Raw genomic sequence first — 20,522 nt, 5'->3', positions numbered from 1 at the left:
TGCGTGGTTCCACTTGAAGAAGGATGAATGGCCATTCTGTCGCTTGGGAAAAATAATGTTCCTTTAAAACTAGCAGTGAACAGAAGTATCAGTAACTGTGAATTTTGCTTCTCCAAGAGGCCTTTTTACGATTCATTATGCAGTTCATCATTATGGCTATGGTTGGTATATAAAGTTTGTAAATCAGTTGCTTTTAAAATGACTGTTCATGAGGAAAGGTTGGCTCACACCTCCAAAAATTGGTTATCCTTGCATTCCACCTCTCTCAAATCATGCTTTCCAGTGAGTAACATATTTGCAGATTGTGCCCTTTGGATTGCAGGTTTTGCTCAATAAGTTAGATAACAGGACAGTATCCCAACATGACTCTATATGCATAGAACAAAAAAGCAGAATATGGGACTCAGCAGAATAGCTATACAAACTCCACGTTCAGAGGCAGAATGCCAGACTTGGCAGACCTGCAACAGCCTAGAGCTATTGCTTTCATGCCCTGCTAGAGAGTTTCCCAGAGGCACCTGGCTGACAGAAACAGAATACTGGAGAAGACCATGGTCGGGTCCAACAGTGCTATGCTTAAGTTTTTGATTATTGCCGACATTAAATAGAAAATTTCATACTAACCAATGGAAGGTTTTTCTGTACATTTAATCTGGTACTCAGAGTGCCTTTGGCAATCATTTTCACATCTTGGAAAATAAGGAGTTAGCTGAAAGAAGAAAGTTATAATGCAGCTGAATAAAATGCAAGAATATTTGACTTTAATAACTTTGTATAAATAAAAATTAAGAAAAATCCTGTAACATGCTGTTTTTCCCCATACAAATGTAAAAGCAGAAAGAAAATAGGCACTTCTTGTTGTTAATACGTTTGTTGTTATTATTTTGTGTGTGTGTGGTGCCATCAAATTGCCTCCAACCTATGGCAACCCTATGAATGAAAGACCTCCAAGACCTCCTATCATTAACAGACTCGCTCAGATCTTGCAAACTGGAGGATGTGGCTTCCTTTATTGAGTCAAATCATCTAGTTTTAGATCTTCCTCTTTTTTCTACTTTTCTTAGCATTATTGACTTTTCCAGAGAGTCTTGTCTTCTCGTGATGTGACCAAAGTACAATCACCTCAGTTTTGTCATTTTAGCTTCTAGGGAGAATTTAGGCTTGATGTGCTCCCTCCTGGACACACATGTTAACATGGAGAGGGAATTTGAGTGATCTAGAACCCACTTGTCTTTCTGGCCATCCACGGTATCCGCAAAACTGTCCTCCAGCACCACATTTCAAATGAATCATTTTTCTTCCTGTCAGCTTTCTTCATTGTCCAACTTTTACATCCATACAAAGTAATAGGGAACACCATTATTTGGATTATCTTGATCTTGGTCCCCAGAGAGACACAAGGATCTATTCTAGTTCCCTCAGAACTGCTCTTCCAAGTCTCAGACTTCTTCTGATTTCTTGGTTGCAGTCTCCCTTTTTGTTGATAAATGAGCCAAGGAATAGAAAATCTTGGAACCATTTCAATTGCCTCATTGTTGGCTTTAAAATTGTGTAATTCCTCAGTAGTCATTGCTTTTGTCTTCTTGATGTTCAACTATAATCATGCTTACTATTTTCTGCCAGTAATGTGGTATCATCTGCATATCTCAAACTGTTAATGTTCCTTCCACCAATTTTCACTCCACCTTCTAAATCTAATCCATCTTTCCTTATAATATGCTCTGTATAGAGTTTGAACAGGTAGGGAGATATTCATCCGTGTCTGACACCTTTGACATATGGAAATCATTCTGTTTCCCCGTATTCTGTCCTAACAGACTTATATGTCACCTATGATTATCAGCATATCTTGTTTAGGTGTATGATCAATTTCTTCTGGGATACTTGTGCATAAATTTTTGATTTCTTCCTCCTCAGCATCTGTAGTTGGAGCATAAACTTGAATGATGGGTTATGTTAACAGGCCTTCCATAAAGTCTGGTGGATATTAATCAGTCAGACTTCGTGTTGTAGTGCTGGACAGCTTGTGCTATGTCTCTCCTCACTATTAGAGCACCACCATTTCTTTTGAGTTTGTGATGTCCACAGTAAAACACTTTGTGGTTTTCTGACTGAAAATGTCCTTAGTCAGGCCACGTTAGTTCACACACATTATCTTTCATACCACAGAGAAAGTCTGTTAGACTATAAATTCACATGGTTCGTGGGCTTGGGGAAACTATGAAAATTAAATTTTCCACAACTGGTGTGATAGTATCTAATGTGGATCTCCCAGTTTTCATTTATTTCTGCTAGTGAATACAGATTTAAGAACTGTGAAATACACAAAACTGTATTGTAGTTTATTGAATGTCCCATCCATTGAACATATTATGTCATCTGCCTTGAGACTCAGTGAGAAAGGTGACCTATATATAGTGTATATAAGTAATAAAATAAATAAATATACTTGTGAAGCTTGAAAGTGACTGCATAATCTCCTTTTTCACTCATCAGTGAATAACTCAAACTTAAAAGGACTGGATCTTCCCACCTCCTAAGGTAAACTTTAAGAGTGAAGAGTAACATTTGAACTAGCAAACTGCTACTTCAAGGACCACAGCACTGAATATGCCCCTGCCACAGTAGAATTTGTATTTGACCTTAAGTAGCCAGTGTTGTGTGTAGTGGTTATACTAGGATCTGGGAGGTCCAGGTTAGAATCCCTGCTTGGCCATGGAAGCTCATTGGGTGACTGATCGAGTCACACACACTCAGCCTAACCTATTTCACAGGGTTGTTGTGAAAATAAAACACAGGAGAACAATGTAAGCTGCTTTGGATCCCCACTGGGAAGAAAAGTAGGGTATGGACGAAGTAAATAAAATGACAGAAGATTCAGCAACAGTACACCATAGTTTCCCTCATAATGTTTTAAAGGGATGATAGTTGGTTTCAAATTAACTATTTTCTGTTCTGTTAAAAGTATTAAATTTTTCGCTTAATGCTTTCTAACAAAGAGCAATTATTAAAGGCTGCTAGAGAACTTCCTAAATCTGAGGTGGAAGCTGAAGTACTGTTACGTACAGAGATACCTCCTACAAAAACAAGGAAACTAGAAGTTTCTAACTAATAAACTAACCTCTCAAACGATACCTTACAAGTGGGGCTATATATTTAGACTTTTAATTAAGATTTGTGGTATCTGGAAAATTAATAAAAACAGATTCTAGAAGTTCTAGATTCTCATACCTTTAACTATGAAATTAGTATAATGGAAACTCAGTGCTCCAGGATCAGTCAAGAAAGCAGAATAGTTTCAACAATTAGCTACAACTAATACTACTACACACCAGTGTAGGTGTGTAGATACCTCATCAACCAGGTAGATACCTCATCAACCAGGAAAGAGTCCATTTCTTTACACTACAGAATACTGCACCACCTGCATCATCTATTTCATGCAAGAGTAAATTCTTTTTAAATTTATCTCATTGGATATTGGATAATATATACAATTATGGTTGAATTTCAGCAAAATGGATGGAGTACACATTTTAACATTAAACGTTAATGGCTCAAATGGGTGCATCAAAAGAAAACTGATTAGTAGAGTTTTTAATTGTCAGTCAGAAAACCTGCTTCTACAAGAAATTCATACTAAAAGACATCTTCCATTGACACACAGAATGAATATAGGTCAAATTTTTGTTTCAGCAATCAGTGTTAAAAGGAATAGCACAGCTGTCCACATAAATGTAAAAATATCAGCTTATGGACAAATGTAGCTTTCAGTCTTAGGAAGATATGTTATGCTGAAGGGCATTCTTGATAACGTAAAACTATCTTTGTTCAGTATTTATTCACCCAGTGTGACTACCATTCATTTTTATAAAGGTTTATTTTTAGCCCTTCAAAGATTTGTCAAAGCAGAAATTATAATGGTTTGAGACTTTTAGATATTGTATCCCATTAAACTCAATTTCCCACAAATGAAAACTCTTCACATTTGCTACCCAAGTTTTTTTTCAAAAAACCATCTACAATTTATAGCTCTCTGATGTTTTGTTGCTCAAAGGATTTTACATTGCACTCAAATTATTCATCTTTAACTCTTCATTTATCATTTATCTGAGGTTTGTATAGAGCCAAAATAGGTTCAAACTACTAGAATTACTTTTCACAATGACCACTCATTCATTTTACCCTGGTACTCAAACTCCTAAATTATGCAAAAAGAAAATTATAGAATATTACAACCCCTTTATTGCTGCAGTGCCAAAAAGTATCAGTCAGTTATAAATATATATATAAACTCTTGGTTATCCCCATTAACATCTTTCATTTATAACTCTGAATTTAAAATTACAAATACATTTTGAACATGTGTAGATTCAGGTTATCAGTTGGTTCACTGAAGAATGCAGAATGGGCATTTTATAACATTCTGAACAACAAGGTAAAATTAAAATGTTGGGATGATTTCAGTATTTTCAATTACCCAGCTTATTAAAAGCAGTTTATTATTGTCTGATTTACATGTAAAAAATAAGCTTAATCTTCTTAGGTGCTAGGAAAAAGATGTTGAAATGCTCAGTCTGAAAAGGATTGAAAATCAACATTCTCTATTGGACCTATAATTCCAATTTGTACAGGCATAGATGTTAAATGTTATTTAGTAACTTCTCATAAATGCTGGAAATGTGGCTGGTGTCTGCTAATTATATGCAGGGCCATCGTGTCCACTGAGGCAGAACTGGCAGCCACCTCGAGTGCAGCTCTCTAAAGGAGGCGCTGTGGCCCATGACGCCCTCCCAGCCCGACCCAACACCAGTGCTGCGGGCCACGCAGCACAGAAGCAACAAGGCTGTGCTTTGTGCACTTGCACCCCTGGCCCAACCCAGCGGCAGCACCGCAGGATGCACAGCACAGAAGCAATCAGGCTGTTGCTTTGTGTGCTTGAGCCCCCAGCCCAACCTGGTGGCAGCGTCGTAGGATGCGCAGCACAGAAGCAATCAGGCTGTGCCTGTTGCTTTGTGCGCTTGGTGGGTCAATCAGGCTGTGCCTATTGCTTCATGCGCTTGGTGGTTATTGGACATTGGGAAGGTCAGTTTGTAGCCTCTCAAAGTAGCTGCCAGCAGACACTCCCGTTTTTGCCACTGTGAAGAGAAAATGACAGGAAGGGGAGGGACCCATGGATCATGCCTTTCCTGGAGTTCAATCTCTCTGAAACTTGGGGGGGGGGAGGTCTTTAGAGGACAGTGAGGACTATGTCCCCTGCAAATTTGGTGGGTATTGGACATTGGGAAGGTCAGTTTGTGATTCAAGTTTTGTGATTTTCATTTTTCCTACATTTCTTCTGTTTTTTAAAATTAGTTAGCGGTGGGAGGAGCGCAAGTAGGTATCTCGCCTCGGGCACCAGAAACCTTGGCACCAGCCCTGATTATATGCATCTGTAGTGATCATGTCTGGTTGTGCTTAAGTTTTGGGGAAAGGTTATTTCAAAAATTAACTGCATGTTAAATCAAGTTGAAAACCTCATAAGCTATTCTCTTATGGCTTATTTCTGAGCTCATGAAAACCAAACATTGGCGCAGAGTGGTAAGCTGCAGTACTGCAGTCCAAGCTCTGCTCACAACCTGAGTTCGATCCCGGCAGAAGCTGAGTTCAGGTAGCCGGTTCAAGGTTGACTCAACCTTCCATCCTTCTGAGGTCAGTAAAATGAGTACCCAGTTTCCTGGGCGTAAAGTGTAGATGACTGGGGAAGCAATGGCAAACCACTCCATAAAAAGTCTGCCAAGAAAATGTTGTGATGCGACGTCTCCCCATGGGTCAGTAATGACTCGATGCTTGCACAGGGGACTACGTTTACCTAAATATGGTTCTAGAACACATACAATGTTAATAACACAAAAGGATTAATAGCTAAGGCATATAAATCCTCCCAATTAAACTGGACAATTGCAGTCAATCTGGATGTTAAAAATTAGAACCATTTTTAGAAGCTAAGTAACAATATCCATCCAAAAGATAACCAACAACAAAATCCCATACTTCTGATAGCATAGACTCCTTTTCTTGCTTTTTGACAGCAAATACTGAAACTGAATTTAAATATGATGAACGGTTATACACTTTTTTTTTAAAAAAGGACATGATCTGAAACATCTGTTTTCTTACATATGCAACTTCTGTAGCATTTGTATCTTTATAAAAACATAAATTAAACACAAGTAGTATTATTTTCTTCTCAGAAATGGAAAAAAAATAGAAGAGGAATAGCTTAATCCCCAAAGACAAGAAAATGAGCAAACATACTGCTGGTTATTTATTTACTTTGCTTATGTTCCACTTTTCTCTCTAGTGGGGACTCAAAAACGGCTTACAGCATTTTCTGTCCTCCATTTTATCCTCCCAACAATCCTGTGAAATACATTACGCTGAGTGTATTAGTGGTTCAAGGTCACACAGCAAACTTCCATGGCTGAGTGAGAATTTGAACCTGGGTCTCCTAGTCTAACACACTCTAACCACTACACCATGCTTGCTCCAATGCTTTTTCTTTAAAAAAAGTAGTTGGGAAAGGAACCAGGGTATGGGCTTTCATGTGTTTTCATATGTTCTTAATCTTTCTGTTTGTTGTAAAACAAGGGCAATCTACTACAAGTTATATTACGTATAGGAAGAAAAAACAGTGAATTGTTTTTCAGAAAATTTCTCATTTATTTGTAGTTGAGCCTTACCTCTATGTAGTTTTTGTTGCTTGGATTATCCACTGGTATTCTTTCAGAAACTCTAGTATCATTCTTCTATTCCAAACAAAGGCAGCAGGGGGGGGGGGGGGAATTGTTATTTCTCTCATACACAGCTTGAAAAAAAAATAATCAAGCTAACTGCTTTATTATATTACCCTTAAAAATAATTTGCATTCATTTATAATCTCTAAACAAGAAGAAATACCTTGATATTAGATGCAGTTTTATGAGTTAGATCACTGCATTCATCTTCAGACTCACAAATGAGGATTGTGTAAATGGAACTCAAGGGACTAGCTGTAAAATTCACTTCTATTTCTGAATCCATTTTACATATGGTTATGTTTGGATCCCATAAACTTCCTGTGAATATAAATAAATCCAAAGCTAAGACTTTTACAATTTACTTGCCAAAATAACTTTCATTGTGTCAACTGCTGCCATTGCCCTAATACTTATTCAGGATCAAAAAAATACAAAACTACAAGTACCTACATACACATATGTATGCAATGTATACACATGCACACACACAGGGTCATCAAATCTGGGCTGGAAAAATCCTGGAGATTTGGAGAGTGGGGCCTAGGAGGGTGGAATTTGGGGAGGGGAGGGAACTCAGCATGGTATAATACCATAGAGTCCATCCTCTAAAGCAACCATTTTCTCCAGGAGAACTGATCTTTTTAGTCTGGAGATCAACTGTAATTCCGGAAGACCATCAGACCCTACCCAGAGGCTGGTAAGCCTACACACAGCCAGTCTTTCCCCCAAAGCATATCCCTGTGTCACTAGTTGCTGTCCCCAAATTTCTTTCATCACATATTTGTATCACACCCTTCCTCAAAGGATCACAGGGCAACATATAGAAGCATCATGTTTTATTCTCAGCACATGTACTGCTCTCCCATGTCATCACAAGATGTCTCTGTGACAGGAAAGAGAAGAAACACACCATAGTAGGGGCCTCTGCTTTCTACAGTATGTTTTATTTCATCATACAACATACAGTAAGAAAGAGAAGGTATATCCAACAGGAAATACTTCCTCGTCAATACTGAGACCTGGAACTTGCCTAAGGATTTTCCAACACTGCTATTTTGAAATTATGAAGGCTTATTTCAAAGGGTATAAATCTAAAGGGTACGCTACTGTATACTATCACCTTTGAAAAAGCAGGTTTAATAGTAGCATCAGATAATAAGAGTATTATTTGCACTTTACTAGAAAAATGGAAGAACAAAGAAAGCATACCCTGCACTTCTGTACTTTCACAGAGTGGATACCATTTAGCAAATGATTAGAACTGTTGGAGTAGGCTAAGAGGAGATAGGAGACAATTAGTTGTTCAAGTGCCCTTTCCCACCCATCTTTTTTTGGGTAGCACTTTAACCTCTAGGGTTGCCTGGCCCCCAGAAGTACTACTAAAAGGAGGGATGCCACAGAGTACCAAACCAGAAGGATAAGAACACAAAACTCCTGCAGTAAGAATTAAGGTATTTAAAGTACACCGTGCAAATAAGCAATTTCAATGTATGATGTAAACACTACTTAAAATTCAATCCAGTACAAGATAAACAATGCAATAAATCTTACATAAAGTGGAAATACAAGATGCATATACAATTCTTACAAAGTGCAACCATACAATGAAAAGGTCCTTCTACAATATTGCAATTCCAAAATATATATGAGGTACACTTAAGAGAAGAGAGTAGGGAGTGTCCTTCCACTACCCTACTGGGGTGTGGCACAGTCCTCAGAGCCTCTGCAGGATGGTTTTTAATCCTCTGTTCTTCTCAATAAGAACGGATGAGGCAACGCTGTAGAGGAGGGCCACCAACGCAGGTGTAGACAGGGTCCAAAAGCTGCTGAGAACCACTCAACAGGCGCTAGCAATTCTCCTGTTTTGCAGGGCTTTATCAAGAGTGTTCAAATTCAGCCAATTTGCCACATCTGGCCCTCCAGGGTATTCCTTTCTCCACAATCAACATCCACAATGGGTTCCCAGATACAACATCGGACAGATGTTGGATGTTGATTGTGGAGAACCATATGTTTTTTGGAAACCAACATACACCACATACTACTATGAACCCCAGAGAAGTGGCATTCCAAAGTACACAGCCTTTGCATATGAGGTCTACACTCCAGCCTTTGACCACCCTCTTCTTCTCTATTACTCCCTCTAATCTCCTTTAAGATTCTAAGAAACTCACATTGGGACACATTTTTCTTGATTCTATCATATGTATATGCAGTGAAGAAAAAAACAACAACTCATGTGTGACATGGAAGATATTGTTTCCAGGGTCAGGTCTTTGTTTCCAAAATATAGGTCAAAGCCTCAAATAAAGCACCAAAGTTGGTTCTTACAGGAGTCACTTCACCCATGTTTATTTTCCCACAGAAATATTATTCTACACAGGAAAATATGTATATTTGTAAAGTTACTAGTCGCAGATGACTCCCCGCACCCATTATTATTACAAAGAGAGGGAGAGGTGAAAATGTGAAAAGTTTGGCAAGGAGGAAGAGTAGAGAAAAAGAACAATGCAAAGGGCAGGGGTTGCCATTAGGGAGGGCTCGCCTGCAACCCACTTTCAGATGCTTTGAGACCCACTTCTGGGTCCTGACCCACAGGTTGGGAAACACTGATCTATAAGTAGTATATCATAAAGTTGCCAATTTGAAGGCCTTCTCTACGCAGAAAGAATAAATATTTATTTAGGTTACCAAATATATGGAATTAAAGAAGCTTAAAGTTGAAATTACCTTTTTCTATGCAAGTTTTGCTGTATTTCAATATATCATCTTCACAGTCTGTGAATTGAAATATTTTGATATTTAGCAATTGTGCAAGCTTTTCACATCGAGATATTGTAAACAAAACTATTATTTGCACACAACTTCAAAATGGCAAGATATAACTGACATCAATTAAATTATTAGTTTACCTGGAAAACAAAGATTACATTATCTTTGGCAACTGTTCACTGATGTAACTGTTACAGAATCACGCATTTGTAAGCGTGAGAGCTGCTGTAGCATAGTGGTTAAGTGGTTCAGCTGCGAATCAGCACTCTACTGGTTTGAATCCCACTACTACCATGAGCTCAGTAGGTGGCCTTGGGTAAGCCACTCCTCTCAGCCCCAGTTCCCCAGCTGTATTGTGAGGACAATAACACTAACTTGTTCACTACTCTGGGTGAGGCACTAATCTGTCTAGAAGAGTGGTATATAAGCACAGTTCCTACAGTGTTTGAGAGATCAGTCCTAAACTATTCTACTTGCATCGTTTTAATGGAGTTACTCCCAGTAAAGTGTTCTTAGGTTTGTACTGTGTTTTATTTACCTGGAGAAGTCACTGTTACTAACTTTGATGGAGGATCCTCATATGGGTTTGCTGGTGGTAGGTTGTAGCCATAAATGTAGTAAATGGTATTTTCTTCTACAGGAAATCCAACATAGTAGAACTGCCACTGAAATTAAACAAGATCAAACCATCTTCTCGTATTAGAGAAAATCCTCCTCTTCTTCCCACTCTTCCCCAATATCAAAAGACAAAAGTTAAGGTGCTAACAACAAAACACAGATTTATGTTTCAGTAAGCTTAGGATACTGAAATGCACAGAATTATATAGGCTAAATCCACATATGAATATGCAATGCACTTTATTTTTTGTAATACACCTTATATTTTAAATTTATCTTGAACCTTTCATTTCTGTCCAAGATTGCTTACAACCAGGGCTTTTTTCCAGCAGGAACGCGGTGGAATGGAGTTCCAGCACCTCTTGAAAATGGTCACATGGCTGGTGGCCCCATCCCCTGATCTCCAGACAGAGGGGAGTTTAGATTGCCCTCCACGCTGCTGGAGCAGCGCGGAGGGCAATCTAAACTACCTTCTGTCTGGAGATCGGGGCAGGGCCACCGGCCATGTGACCATTTTCGCCAAGGGCGATTTAAACTTTAAAAAACTCCCCCCTTGTTCCAGCTGATCCCAAGTGGCATCATTGTGCAGTCCTGAGTTCCATCACTGAGTTCCACTGAGTTCCACTGAGTTCATCACTGAGTTGTAAGCCCTGCTTACAACGATATCATTGAAAAATCTTATCAATATTTGAATATATAACATGTAGACAACAATTGCATATGGTCAGATATTTGGCAACCTTTTATAGGCTGCTGCCACACACACTGAATAATCCACTTTCAATACTCTTTAGTGAACATTTGAAACTGCTTTTCCATGTGTGGAACAAAAAATCCACTTCCAAAGGATTGCTAAAGTGCATTGAAAGTGCATTATTCAACGTGTGTGGAAATGGCCATAGATGCTGATGTGTAGATTTGCCACTATTGTTGTCATACTTTGTCTTGTATGAGGTTTGATTTAATTTTTAAAATAAAAAATATCACTGAGAAAAAACAGGCCAATATGGAAGAACACAATATCAAGAACGTGCCCTATAATACCAACTTCTCATTTCATCCAGAATAAAAGCCAAACAATACATCCACTGGAAAGAAGAAACCATCAGTTAGCAAATGCCATCATAAACTGAGTTGTTTTACAGGCCCTCCTAAATGCCAGAAGAGTTGTACTGTAACCACAGCTTAGAAAGCCTCTGTATCTATGTAGTCAGAACTATGTGCTGTCCCTTTAACAACTGGTACTCATGGGAATCGTAGCTCCCCCTCCAACATTAGGACAGCGGGACATTTGAGAAGTTTATTGTAGATCTTCCTGTTAGAGTGCAAGTTTTTTATGGTCCTCTTCTCCTCTTTGTTCGGCAACATTTTCTATAATATTGGAAAGACTCACTTTGTCAACAACTTTTTTAAAACCATTGTACCTTGGCCACTTTCAAGTTCACCGCCCAGAGCCCCTGGGGATGGGCAGTATATAAATTGAAATATAAATAAAATAAAACTTATCCCCTCAAGCAAGGATGCAAAAGTCATGATGAATTCATCGCCTGTCTACGAATAAATCTAGAGCAATAAAGATGCACCTAGCTTCTGGCTGAACCATGTCTCGTTTACTGGCTCCAACTGTAAGTAAGGATTCCTTTAAAATCTGGGTCTAAAGAGACAGCACGTTGAAGCTACCTGGGAGTCAGCCTCTCCTTTCAGGTGCTCCCAGAATAAGAGTTCTTGTCAAATTCTACAATAGATTGTTCTGAAGAAGAATAGCAAGCACAAATCTCTAAGAGGGTTGAAGTGTAAAATCTCATGTTTAACAGAGGTTTTTACCTGCTTTCTTTCATAGGAAAATGGACAGCTGAGCTTTCATTATTTTTGCAATTTAACAATATAACAGAAATTTACACGTAGAGGATGGATACCAGATTCCTGTAATAATTATAGATGCGTTGTGGATTCCTTGTCTATGATAAATTATTATGTTGATGATTCTATGTTTATGTAAGAGTTTTTCCACTGGTGTCTAATAACATACATATAAAATTGTTAAATCTTATCAGTCTGTGCGGCAATAGCACTTTGTATTTCTATCATCATTAGACTTGTGTTCCTTTGTGCTTGTTAGAGAAGAGTCCTTGCCAACATTCTCTAGTAGATAGTTCCAAAGAAGAAGAATAGTAAGCGTGATTTCTTGTAGATATCACATGAACCAACCTGGTTGAAGAGACACAAAGGAAGGTCCTCTAGGAAGAGCTAAGCTGTTGTACTGATGCTTATTCAGCAATGATAAAATCTATTTAAAATATACTAAAAAAAGTAGCTCCGACCAGTGTTCCAGCAAATTCCTTTGGGTTATGTACAACCACCTCTCCTAAGAGCAGTGAGATACACTGGTTCAAGCACAGCCAGCTCATACAAGAAGCTCCTTTGTCAGTGGGACATGTCTTGTGCCAACAAAATATGCCATCCTCAGTGGAGCAAGGTGATGGAACAACAAGGGAGGAAATTCTAACTATAGTGATAGGAGTTCTCTTTCCCTTTAAAGTCCATAATGCATAAAACACTTTTAGCACCATTGATGCCTCATCACCATCACTGAAGTATAAAAAACATTATACAAAGAAGACTGAAGTACAGAGAGAGGATTTTTAATATATAAATACTGTTTACAGAGCTTGAAGACAGTGTTCAGCCTCATCAAAAAGGACATTGCAGAGCTGGAAAATGTACAGAAGAAGGCAAACAAGATGATTTACAGGTTAGAACACCTTTCCTAAGAAGAAAGGTTGAAGAATCTGGAACTTTTCTGTTTAGAAAAGAGACAACTAAGGGGAGACATGACAGAGGTTTATAAAATTATGCATGGTTAGAGAGTGGACAGAGAAAATCTTTTCTCTCTCTCCCAAAATGTCAGCACTCAAAATGTTCCAATGAAGCTGATAAGAAGTAGACAAAGAAAAGAAAATACTTCTTTACTCAATGAGGATAGTTAGGTCAGTAGCTGTGTTGGTCTGCATTAGAACAGCAGGATTTGAGTCCAGTAGCACCTTAGAAACCAACAATATTTTCAGAGTGTAAGCTTTTGAGAGTCAGAACTAGAGATGGGCACGATCCCAAAAAAATTGCCGATCCAGCTGATCGTGGATTGGCGCCGGTGACGATCCCAACTAAACGATCCACACCGATCATCTCCCGTTCCCGATCCGTGGATCGTGGAGGCCAAAGTGGGGCACACTGCTATTCCCAGCTATGTGGGAAGGCGGGTGATGGCGGCGGCCACCAGGCCCGGCGGGCACGGGGAGACGGCGACGAGCCGCCTCCCCTCAGGGGGCAGGGGGTCTGGCCGCTCGCCGGTGGCACCCCCCATGTGCCCACCCGCCAGGCCAAAAAGGAGCGCGCTGGCGAGAAAAGAACGGTGGGTGATGCCGGCAGCATCTGTGTTTGTATTTGGCCGTCTGTGTTTGGCCGTCAGAGCTGCCTATCAGGGTTTGCAGGGATGAGATTGGAGCGCCCATGGCTACAGAACACACCCTTCCCCCTCCCTCCCCTGGGTGTCTCCTTCCAACTGGTGACTGCTTTGCTGCTCTGTGGTTGGAAGGAAGCCCTGCTGATCAAGGAAAGCTGGGCTTCCATTCGGGTTTCCAGGGCGACAGAAGGAGGGGAAACACAGCTCAGGCATTCCCCTGGCTCCGTTGCCCCAGGAATAGATTACTGGCACCTGAGTGTCTGGCTTCCCGATCCGAGCACGATCCAGCCCCGATCCAGCCTCCTCCCAATCGCTGGATCGTTGGCCGTGGCCAATCACGATCCGCTGAGTCACGATCGCGCGATCGCCATTATTGTGGGGGTTTTTGGATCGTAATGCAGATCGTGCCCATCTCTAGTCAGAACTCTCTTCTTCAGACATGAGTAGAATGATGCATTAAAAGGTAACACACTGCATAAAAAATAAGAAACCGTCAACAAAAACAACCTGATGAGTACTGAGCATGCTCATAATCCCTTCAGGAGCCATGGAAAGTTTAATGTAGTTTCAAGTGGGTAGCTGTGCCTGTAGTAGTGGAACAAAATTCATGTGTGGCAGCATCTTAAAGATCCACAAAATTTTCCAGGATATAGGGTTTTGTGAGCGAAAGCTTACTTTGTTTGATCTAATAAAGTGAGCTTTGACTAATAAAAGCTTATGTCCTAGAAAAGGTTGTTGCTCTTTTAGGTGCTGCTGGATTAGGAATGTTTAACATATTTGATATCACTTGAAAGGGAGGAAAGAAAGGAAATAACATGGATTATCTTGCTTACACTTCTAAGAGTTTATCTCCTCCAGAAGGAGGTGATAAGCGTCAGGGGATGCTTTATGGCTAAATCAAGACATTCAGCTTTAAAAGGCTCTGAACACTATAAAGCTAAAATAGGTCTGGCATGGGGATTCATGAAAATCAGTTAAAAACCATAAACACACCCAAATTTTTTCAGCTGTAAGAAGGGCAGAGCCTTTACTAGCTTTTAGCATCCTGGACCGTTTTCACACTGCTTACCTTCCCTCGCAACGACCCAGAACATCGCGCAAAAAACGCGGAAGATTGCGTTTTCTCGTGCGAGATTTGCGTGATGTCGCGCAAATCTCACGTGAGAAAACGCGATCGTCTGTGTTTTTTGCGTGATGTTCCAGGTCGTTGCGAGGGGGGCGATTTCCTGTTTATAAAAGGGGTTTCCAACCCACCACTACTTCCCCCGGCACTACAGTTGCCAGGTCCCCTTACCCTCCCAGTGGGAGCGGTGGGGAACCCAACACTCACCTTTCAATTGGGGCCGATGTGAGCTCCAAACAGGCCAATTCTTTAAAGAGTGGCACAAAGCCCTGCTACTCCTGACAGTACAATATGACTTTTTAAAAAATGGTTCTTACTTTTTGATCCGCAAACTTGGACTGGCTTTCAAAAGTTTTTAAATAATCACACCTAATACATATTGGGTGACTGAATGTTGATATGCATATCTTCGTGGCCCTCAGTGTTCTAATGCTGGCTGAAAGGAAACAAAAGAAATCAAACAGCTTTACTTGAGCAATATATAACAGATTATGCAAGTGTATTATAATCTGATTTGCCCTTAGACTGTGCTGCAGAAAGGCACCTTAAATAAGCAGTCTGCACTTCTACAGCATCAAAACATCACACATTAAGGTAAAGGTAGGGAAATGGTAGTCCCCTGTGCAAGCACTGAGTCATTACTGACCCATGGGGGACGTCACATCATGACGTTTTCTTGGCAGACTTTCTACGGGGTGATTTGCCATTGTCTTCCCCAGTCATCCACTTCACACATTATATAGTAGCAAATACACATCTACCACTACATTACGTGAGATAAGAAAACACAAATTAATCTCTGTTCCAGGCATACACTTTTGATGGATACAATTGGTAGTAAATGTGCACGATTTTACTTGTAAACCACTTGTGAGTATATTAACAAGTCAATCAGATAAGTAAGAAAAAGGGAAAGAAAAAAAGAACAGGGAGAGCACAAATCCAAAAATGTGCCAGAGACATGCTTTTAAGGTTTACCTCGAAGACAGGGTTTTTGATGGAAGAAAAATATAAGGAAGCAGGGCTCATTTTGAGGGGGAACGCGCAGGAATGCAGTTCCAGTAGTTCTCCAAAGAGGTCACATGTCAGGTGGCCCCACCCACCTGATTTTTGGCCATTTTGGACCTGTTTTGGCCCAGGCCAAAACAGCCCAGATTGGGTTGGTGCCTGGTGAGGGACCCATCCCCTGCCCGGCACTGACCCGATCTGGGCCATTTTGGGCCCAATCAAGGCCCAAATGTGCACCCATCTTTGTCTCGAATTGGGGCAAAAACAGCCCTGATTGGGCCACTGCCAGGTGAGGGAACACTCCCACATCTGGCAGCAGCCAAATCCCAGCCATTTCAGGCCCGATCCTGGCCATTTTGGGCCCCTTTCAGCCATTTTGGGTCCAATTTGAGCCCAAAATGGCCAGGATTGGGCCCAAAACAGCCATGATTGGTCCCAAAACGGCCAGGATCAGGCCTCTGATGGGTGGTGGATCACTCTTCCACTCAGCAGCAGCCCAATCCTGACCATTTTGTGCCCCTTTTTGGCCATTTTCAGCCCCTTTTTGCCATTTTGGTCCCGATTTTGGCCCTGAATGGCTAGGATTGGGTCCAAAACAGCCAGGATAGGTGATGTCAGGGGATGTGGCATATGCTAATGAGTTATGCTAATGAGTTCCTGCAGCTCTTTTTCTACTAAATGACCCCTGTAAGGAAGTATCTACCAGAAAATCATGGGAATGTTCACATACAATGCATTCTTGTGAAATTAATTAACCAAGCCTACAATGGTAATTACTATCACTACCATCTAAACTTACAATAACCCTTAATTACAAATTCCCTTTTTGACATACCATAATATTGGAATCCAGTAAATTTCCCATCCTTTGATTCCCCCCTCCCCTCACTCCCCCAGCCAACATTCTAACCAGCTTCACTAAATCACCTTTTTAAGCCAATCTATCTTGTTTGGAACTTATTTTTTTCCTCCAGTGACTGGCTAGCACCAACCTTGCAGTTGTTAACAAATTTTAAACACTTCTCGAGCCAAAAGGTTTACCATTTCCTAATTTAGTAGGAAAGAGTCTGGTACTTGAGGAAGTACTATTCCTAAGACTTTAGTTAGTCTGTGCATGTTTCCACCCCCCTTTTTCTCACTGGCCAAGTTTTACCCACCAGCTGAAAACATGACTAGGATTCACCTCAGGAGTTTTACCCTTATGAATCTTGTCTCCACATCCCCAAACTAAAACTGAGGCTCCTGCTCTTGTTGTAGTACTGATAAAAGTCAGAAGAGAGAATGCCATCAGACCACTACTCATGCACCACTAATTACTGGTCACATTTCAAGCTCAAATGCAGAAGCTGTGTTATCTTTATAACTAACTTTATGACAAAGACACCCACCATCGGCACTGATGGTCCAGGTAATGTTTAATTGACTTGTTCCTTCTGTTTCAACAATTCTGGCACTGATATTATCAAGGTCTGATGGTGTTAAGCTGTGCCTCTCCTCCAACTCAGCAGAAGGCCCTTGCAAGGATAAAAAGACAGGCATTGGCTATTTAGAATGAAATTGCTAGTAGAATCTACAGTGCTTTTATCTTTATCTTTTGAATCAGGAACCTGAAGAGTTTGGAGATCTGGAAGGGATTTTGACGGGAGGTAAGTGAACTGTAAGTCACCCGTGACACCATTTGGCTGCATTAAAGTCATGTAACTAGTTGGGGAGGGTCAGAATTCCACCCCTCAGCTGTTCTCTAGGCTGAACAGCAGTGTACTGACATTTATTTGTCTAGGAAATTGTGTCCTGCTTGAGGAAGCTTACAATTAAAATAAATTATCAGTTAAAAAGTCATTAAAACAAGTCCAGAGGCATAAAAACAACACAACCCTATCCATAAAACAGAATGAAAGATAAACCCCCTAATTAAAAGGCTGACACATAATCAACAGTAAGATAGGCACCAGGAGAGCCTCAAGGAGAGACCATTCCAAAGGCGAAATGTCACCACAGAAAATGCCCTGTCTCTAGTCACCAGGTTCCTCACCTCTGAAGGTAGGGCTTGGAAAGTAGATCTTTAATGGTAGGCTGAGCAGTATAGGAGGAGATGTTGTGTCCCAGGGGTTTGTGTTTGCAACAGTTCTCTAATAAATTTAATATGGATTTAAGAGCCATATCACTCAAGGAGCTTGAGTGTTTCAACCGCTGTCTGGAACAGGCTATTCATAGTTCAAAACACAAGGACAGAACATGAAGTCTGACAAGCCATGTTGTAAAACCCAGGGACACAGGATGAAGTGGGGGTGGGGGTTGGGGAGCCAACAGTCAGTGTTCTGACCCCTCCCGCCATGGAACTGAGAATCTTCTCACCACACCCCATAGCCAGGATGCAGTTCCAGGACCAAGTGAGATTGTAGGCAGGACAACATGATTTGCCAGGTCATATACTGTGCATGATGGATGGCTATCTCCAGACAGTGGCTGAGAGACCTGGATGACAAACTCACATTAAATACATTTAATTTGCATCCCACTTATTGAGTAGTCACAAAAACAACTCACAATAGTTAAAAAATACATTATTTCCACCATATGAAGCAGTGAAACAGACGCCATGGCTGATGGACAGCCGCATGCACAATTACCATCCATCAAAGGATTCACATGATTACTTTGTGCCTTCCTCCTCTCACAGCCTAGAGCACAACAGCTTAGACTAGGGAGTGAGACTGCCAAGGCACCCAAAAGAGACCAGGGTAGCTCGGAAGAATGAAAAAGCTACCAGCACCCCATTGTGACCACCTTGCTCTTTTCTTGGGCAGATACTAGGGTGGTGGTTTTACTCTCTTCTCTGCAGCCAATTTGCTCTCCTTCTAGGATCCACCCAGACTTTTCCATCTCTGAAATGGATCTATAAACAGCAAAGATGCAGCTGTATAAAATACTAAGTTGTACATAGTGGTCTGCTACTAAAATTGAGTATTTTTAGTTCAAATAGTTGGTGAATATTGATGAAAACATCTCTGCCTTTGTCACTCGCTCTAGTGCCTACGGTTGCCAGGTCCTTACCCTCCCAGCAGGAGGGCAGGGGACCCGGCACTCTCCTTTTCTTTTTCCTCATATGTGTGCAAAGTGTACGTACGCTCCCAGTGCAGCACAACACAGTCACTCCCAAGATTGGCATCATCTCCCAGGGCCTGTGTGATGACATCACTCTCAGGAGTGATGTCATCGTGCTGCACCAGGAACGTTAACTGGGAAGCCTCTTCCCCTGCCTTTTACCCCCTCTCCCCAGCAAGGTAAATGATGTTGGGGGCAGAGGGTGGGAGTAGGGGATAGACTGGGATTATCAATGATTAAAGAATGTTTAGATTAGGGTTCCCCAATGTGATGCTAATGGTCGCCATAGCATCCACCAGTACTTTCCTTGATGCCCATCAAGCTTTTCAGAAAGTAGATGGAGCCATTACAAGGCAGGCCTTGTTACTGACATAACTTTCAGTCAAATGAAAGGGCTCTTCATGGCTGCAATAGCAGCCACAACCACTGGAGGATCAGGAGGGCTTTCCTTAGTGTGTGGTTCTCCTCCCCCTTCAGGCTTTCTTTTTTATTCCCCAATCTCTTTCTCCTTCCCCTGGCGTTCCTCCATTTCTTTTCATTCTCTTTCCCCCGCTTGGCCTTCCCTTTCTTTTTATTCCCTTTCTGAAATTCTTTTGCAAAGCAAGGAAGGAAGTATTGGCAATAGGCCATTATAGCAGCCTTTGGGGGTTTGGATCCACCTCCTGTGGCAGCCATTTTGTGATGGCCCTCACCGCCTCCTTTCAAAATTCCCAAGGTACCCACGAGCTCAGAAAGGTTGGGGACCCCTGGCTTAGATTATTTGGTCAAAAGCATGCAACTAAATCACTCAAATTGCAAAGCAGATTTGTTGATGCTTAAAGAAAGCTATTGCCCACTGTTAAAGAAATGGTTCTGTTAAATAGTTTTCTGTTCAGTTCTCTACCACAAAAAACACATCAGAGCAAAATAGCATCAAACACAAATTCTCTTTCAATTATAATTTGTGCTTATCAATCAACCAAAGTTTTAGCTGAATAAGCTACTTATTTGACTTTGCATCCATCCAGGAAATAAGTAATAATAGCATTTGCAAGTGTCCAGCATACACCAGGATTTTACTGACTTTTTAATGCTTACATTTGATGTATACCTACCATTCTCAATACCACACTGCATGGACTACAATGAAAAAGAAAAGCAGGATTAGAAGAAATTGAATAAATTCTGTAAACAGAAATATTCAGTTATACAGAAATATGAATTTCACTTGAACACACAACTCTGAGGATGTTCAGTCAATGGCAGTCCTGTACATACAAATGCCCAGATAGTTACTGAAACCACAACAGATCTCATCATTAGAACTCAAATGATAAACTATAATTACATTTTCTGTATAAACATGTTACTTCTATGGTATCTCATTTTCCTTAACAGCTTTTTAAGATTAATTTAAAATTTGTGCAAATACTTGCTGTTCTGTTACAGAGACTATTTTATGGAGTTTTACTTTTATTATGTTATTTATAGTCTGCTTTTCTTACTGAGGCAGATTACAGAATATAAATCAATACACTCAACAGCTGGGGCATTCATTAAACTATACAATACAGTATGGAGTGCAGAAATTTGAAAGCAAGCATAAATCCAAATATAGAGATTAAACACTGCTGAAAGAAAACACCAAGTAATTTGACATGACTTATTAAACAATGCA

General features: G+C 40.5%; 1 protein-coding gene across 4 annotated transcripts in view; it reads right to left on the bottom strand.

Moving 5' to 3' along the window:
• Positions 1-20,522, bottom strand: part of IL17RB (interleukin 17 receptor B) — a 32,326-nt gene that overhangs the window by 3,470 nt on the left and 8,334 nt on the right. For 2 of the 4 annotated variants that reach the window (XM_054977727.1, XM_054977729.1), the window contains exons 2-9: positions 19,960-19,984; positions 17,149-17,274; positions 15,070-15,188; positions 10,090-10,216; positions 9,510-9,557; positions 6,940-7,097; positions 6,723-6,788; positions 625-709 (exon numbers count right to left, since the gene is read on the bottom strand). In XM_054977727.1, the coding sequence (XP_054833702.1) occupies positions 625-709; positions 6,723-6,788; positions 6,940-7,097; positions 9,510-9,557; positions 10,090-10,216; positions 15,070-15,188; positions 17,149-17,274; positions 19,960-19,984 (754 nt within the window). Of the gene's footprint in view, positions 1-624; positions 710-6,722; positions 6,789-6,939; positions 7,098-9,509; positions 9,558-10,089; positions 10,217-15,069; positions 15,189-17,148; positions 17,275-19,959; positions 19,987-20,522 lie in introns of all 4 variants that reach the window. The other 2 variants (XM_054977730.1, XM_054977728.1) reach the window with 2 other exon arrangements.

The sequence above is a fragment of the Eublepharis macularius genome, chromosome 4, assembly GCF_028583425.1.
Source record: "Eublepharis macularius isolate TG4126 chromosome 4, MPM_Emac_v1.0, whole genome shotgun sequence".
In the NCBI taxonomy this organism is placed as follows: Eukaryota; Metazoa; Chordata; class Lepidosauria; order Squamata; family Eublepharidae; genus Eublepharis; species Eublepharis macularius.
This window is presented reverse-complemented; position numbering and strand designations above follow the sequence as displayed.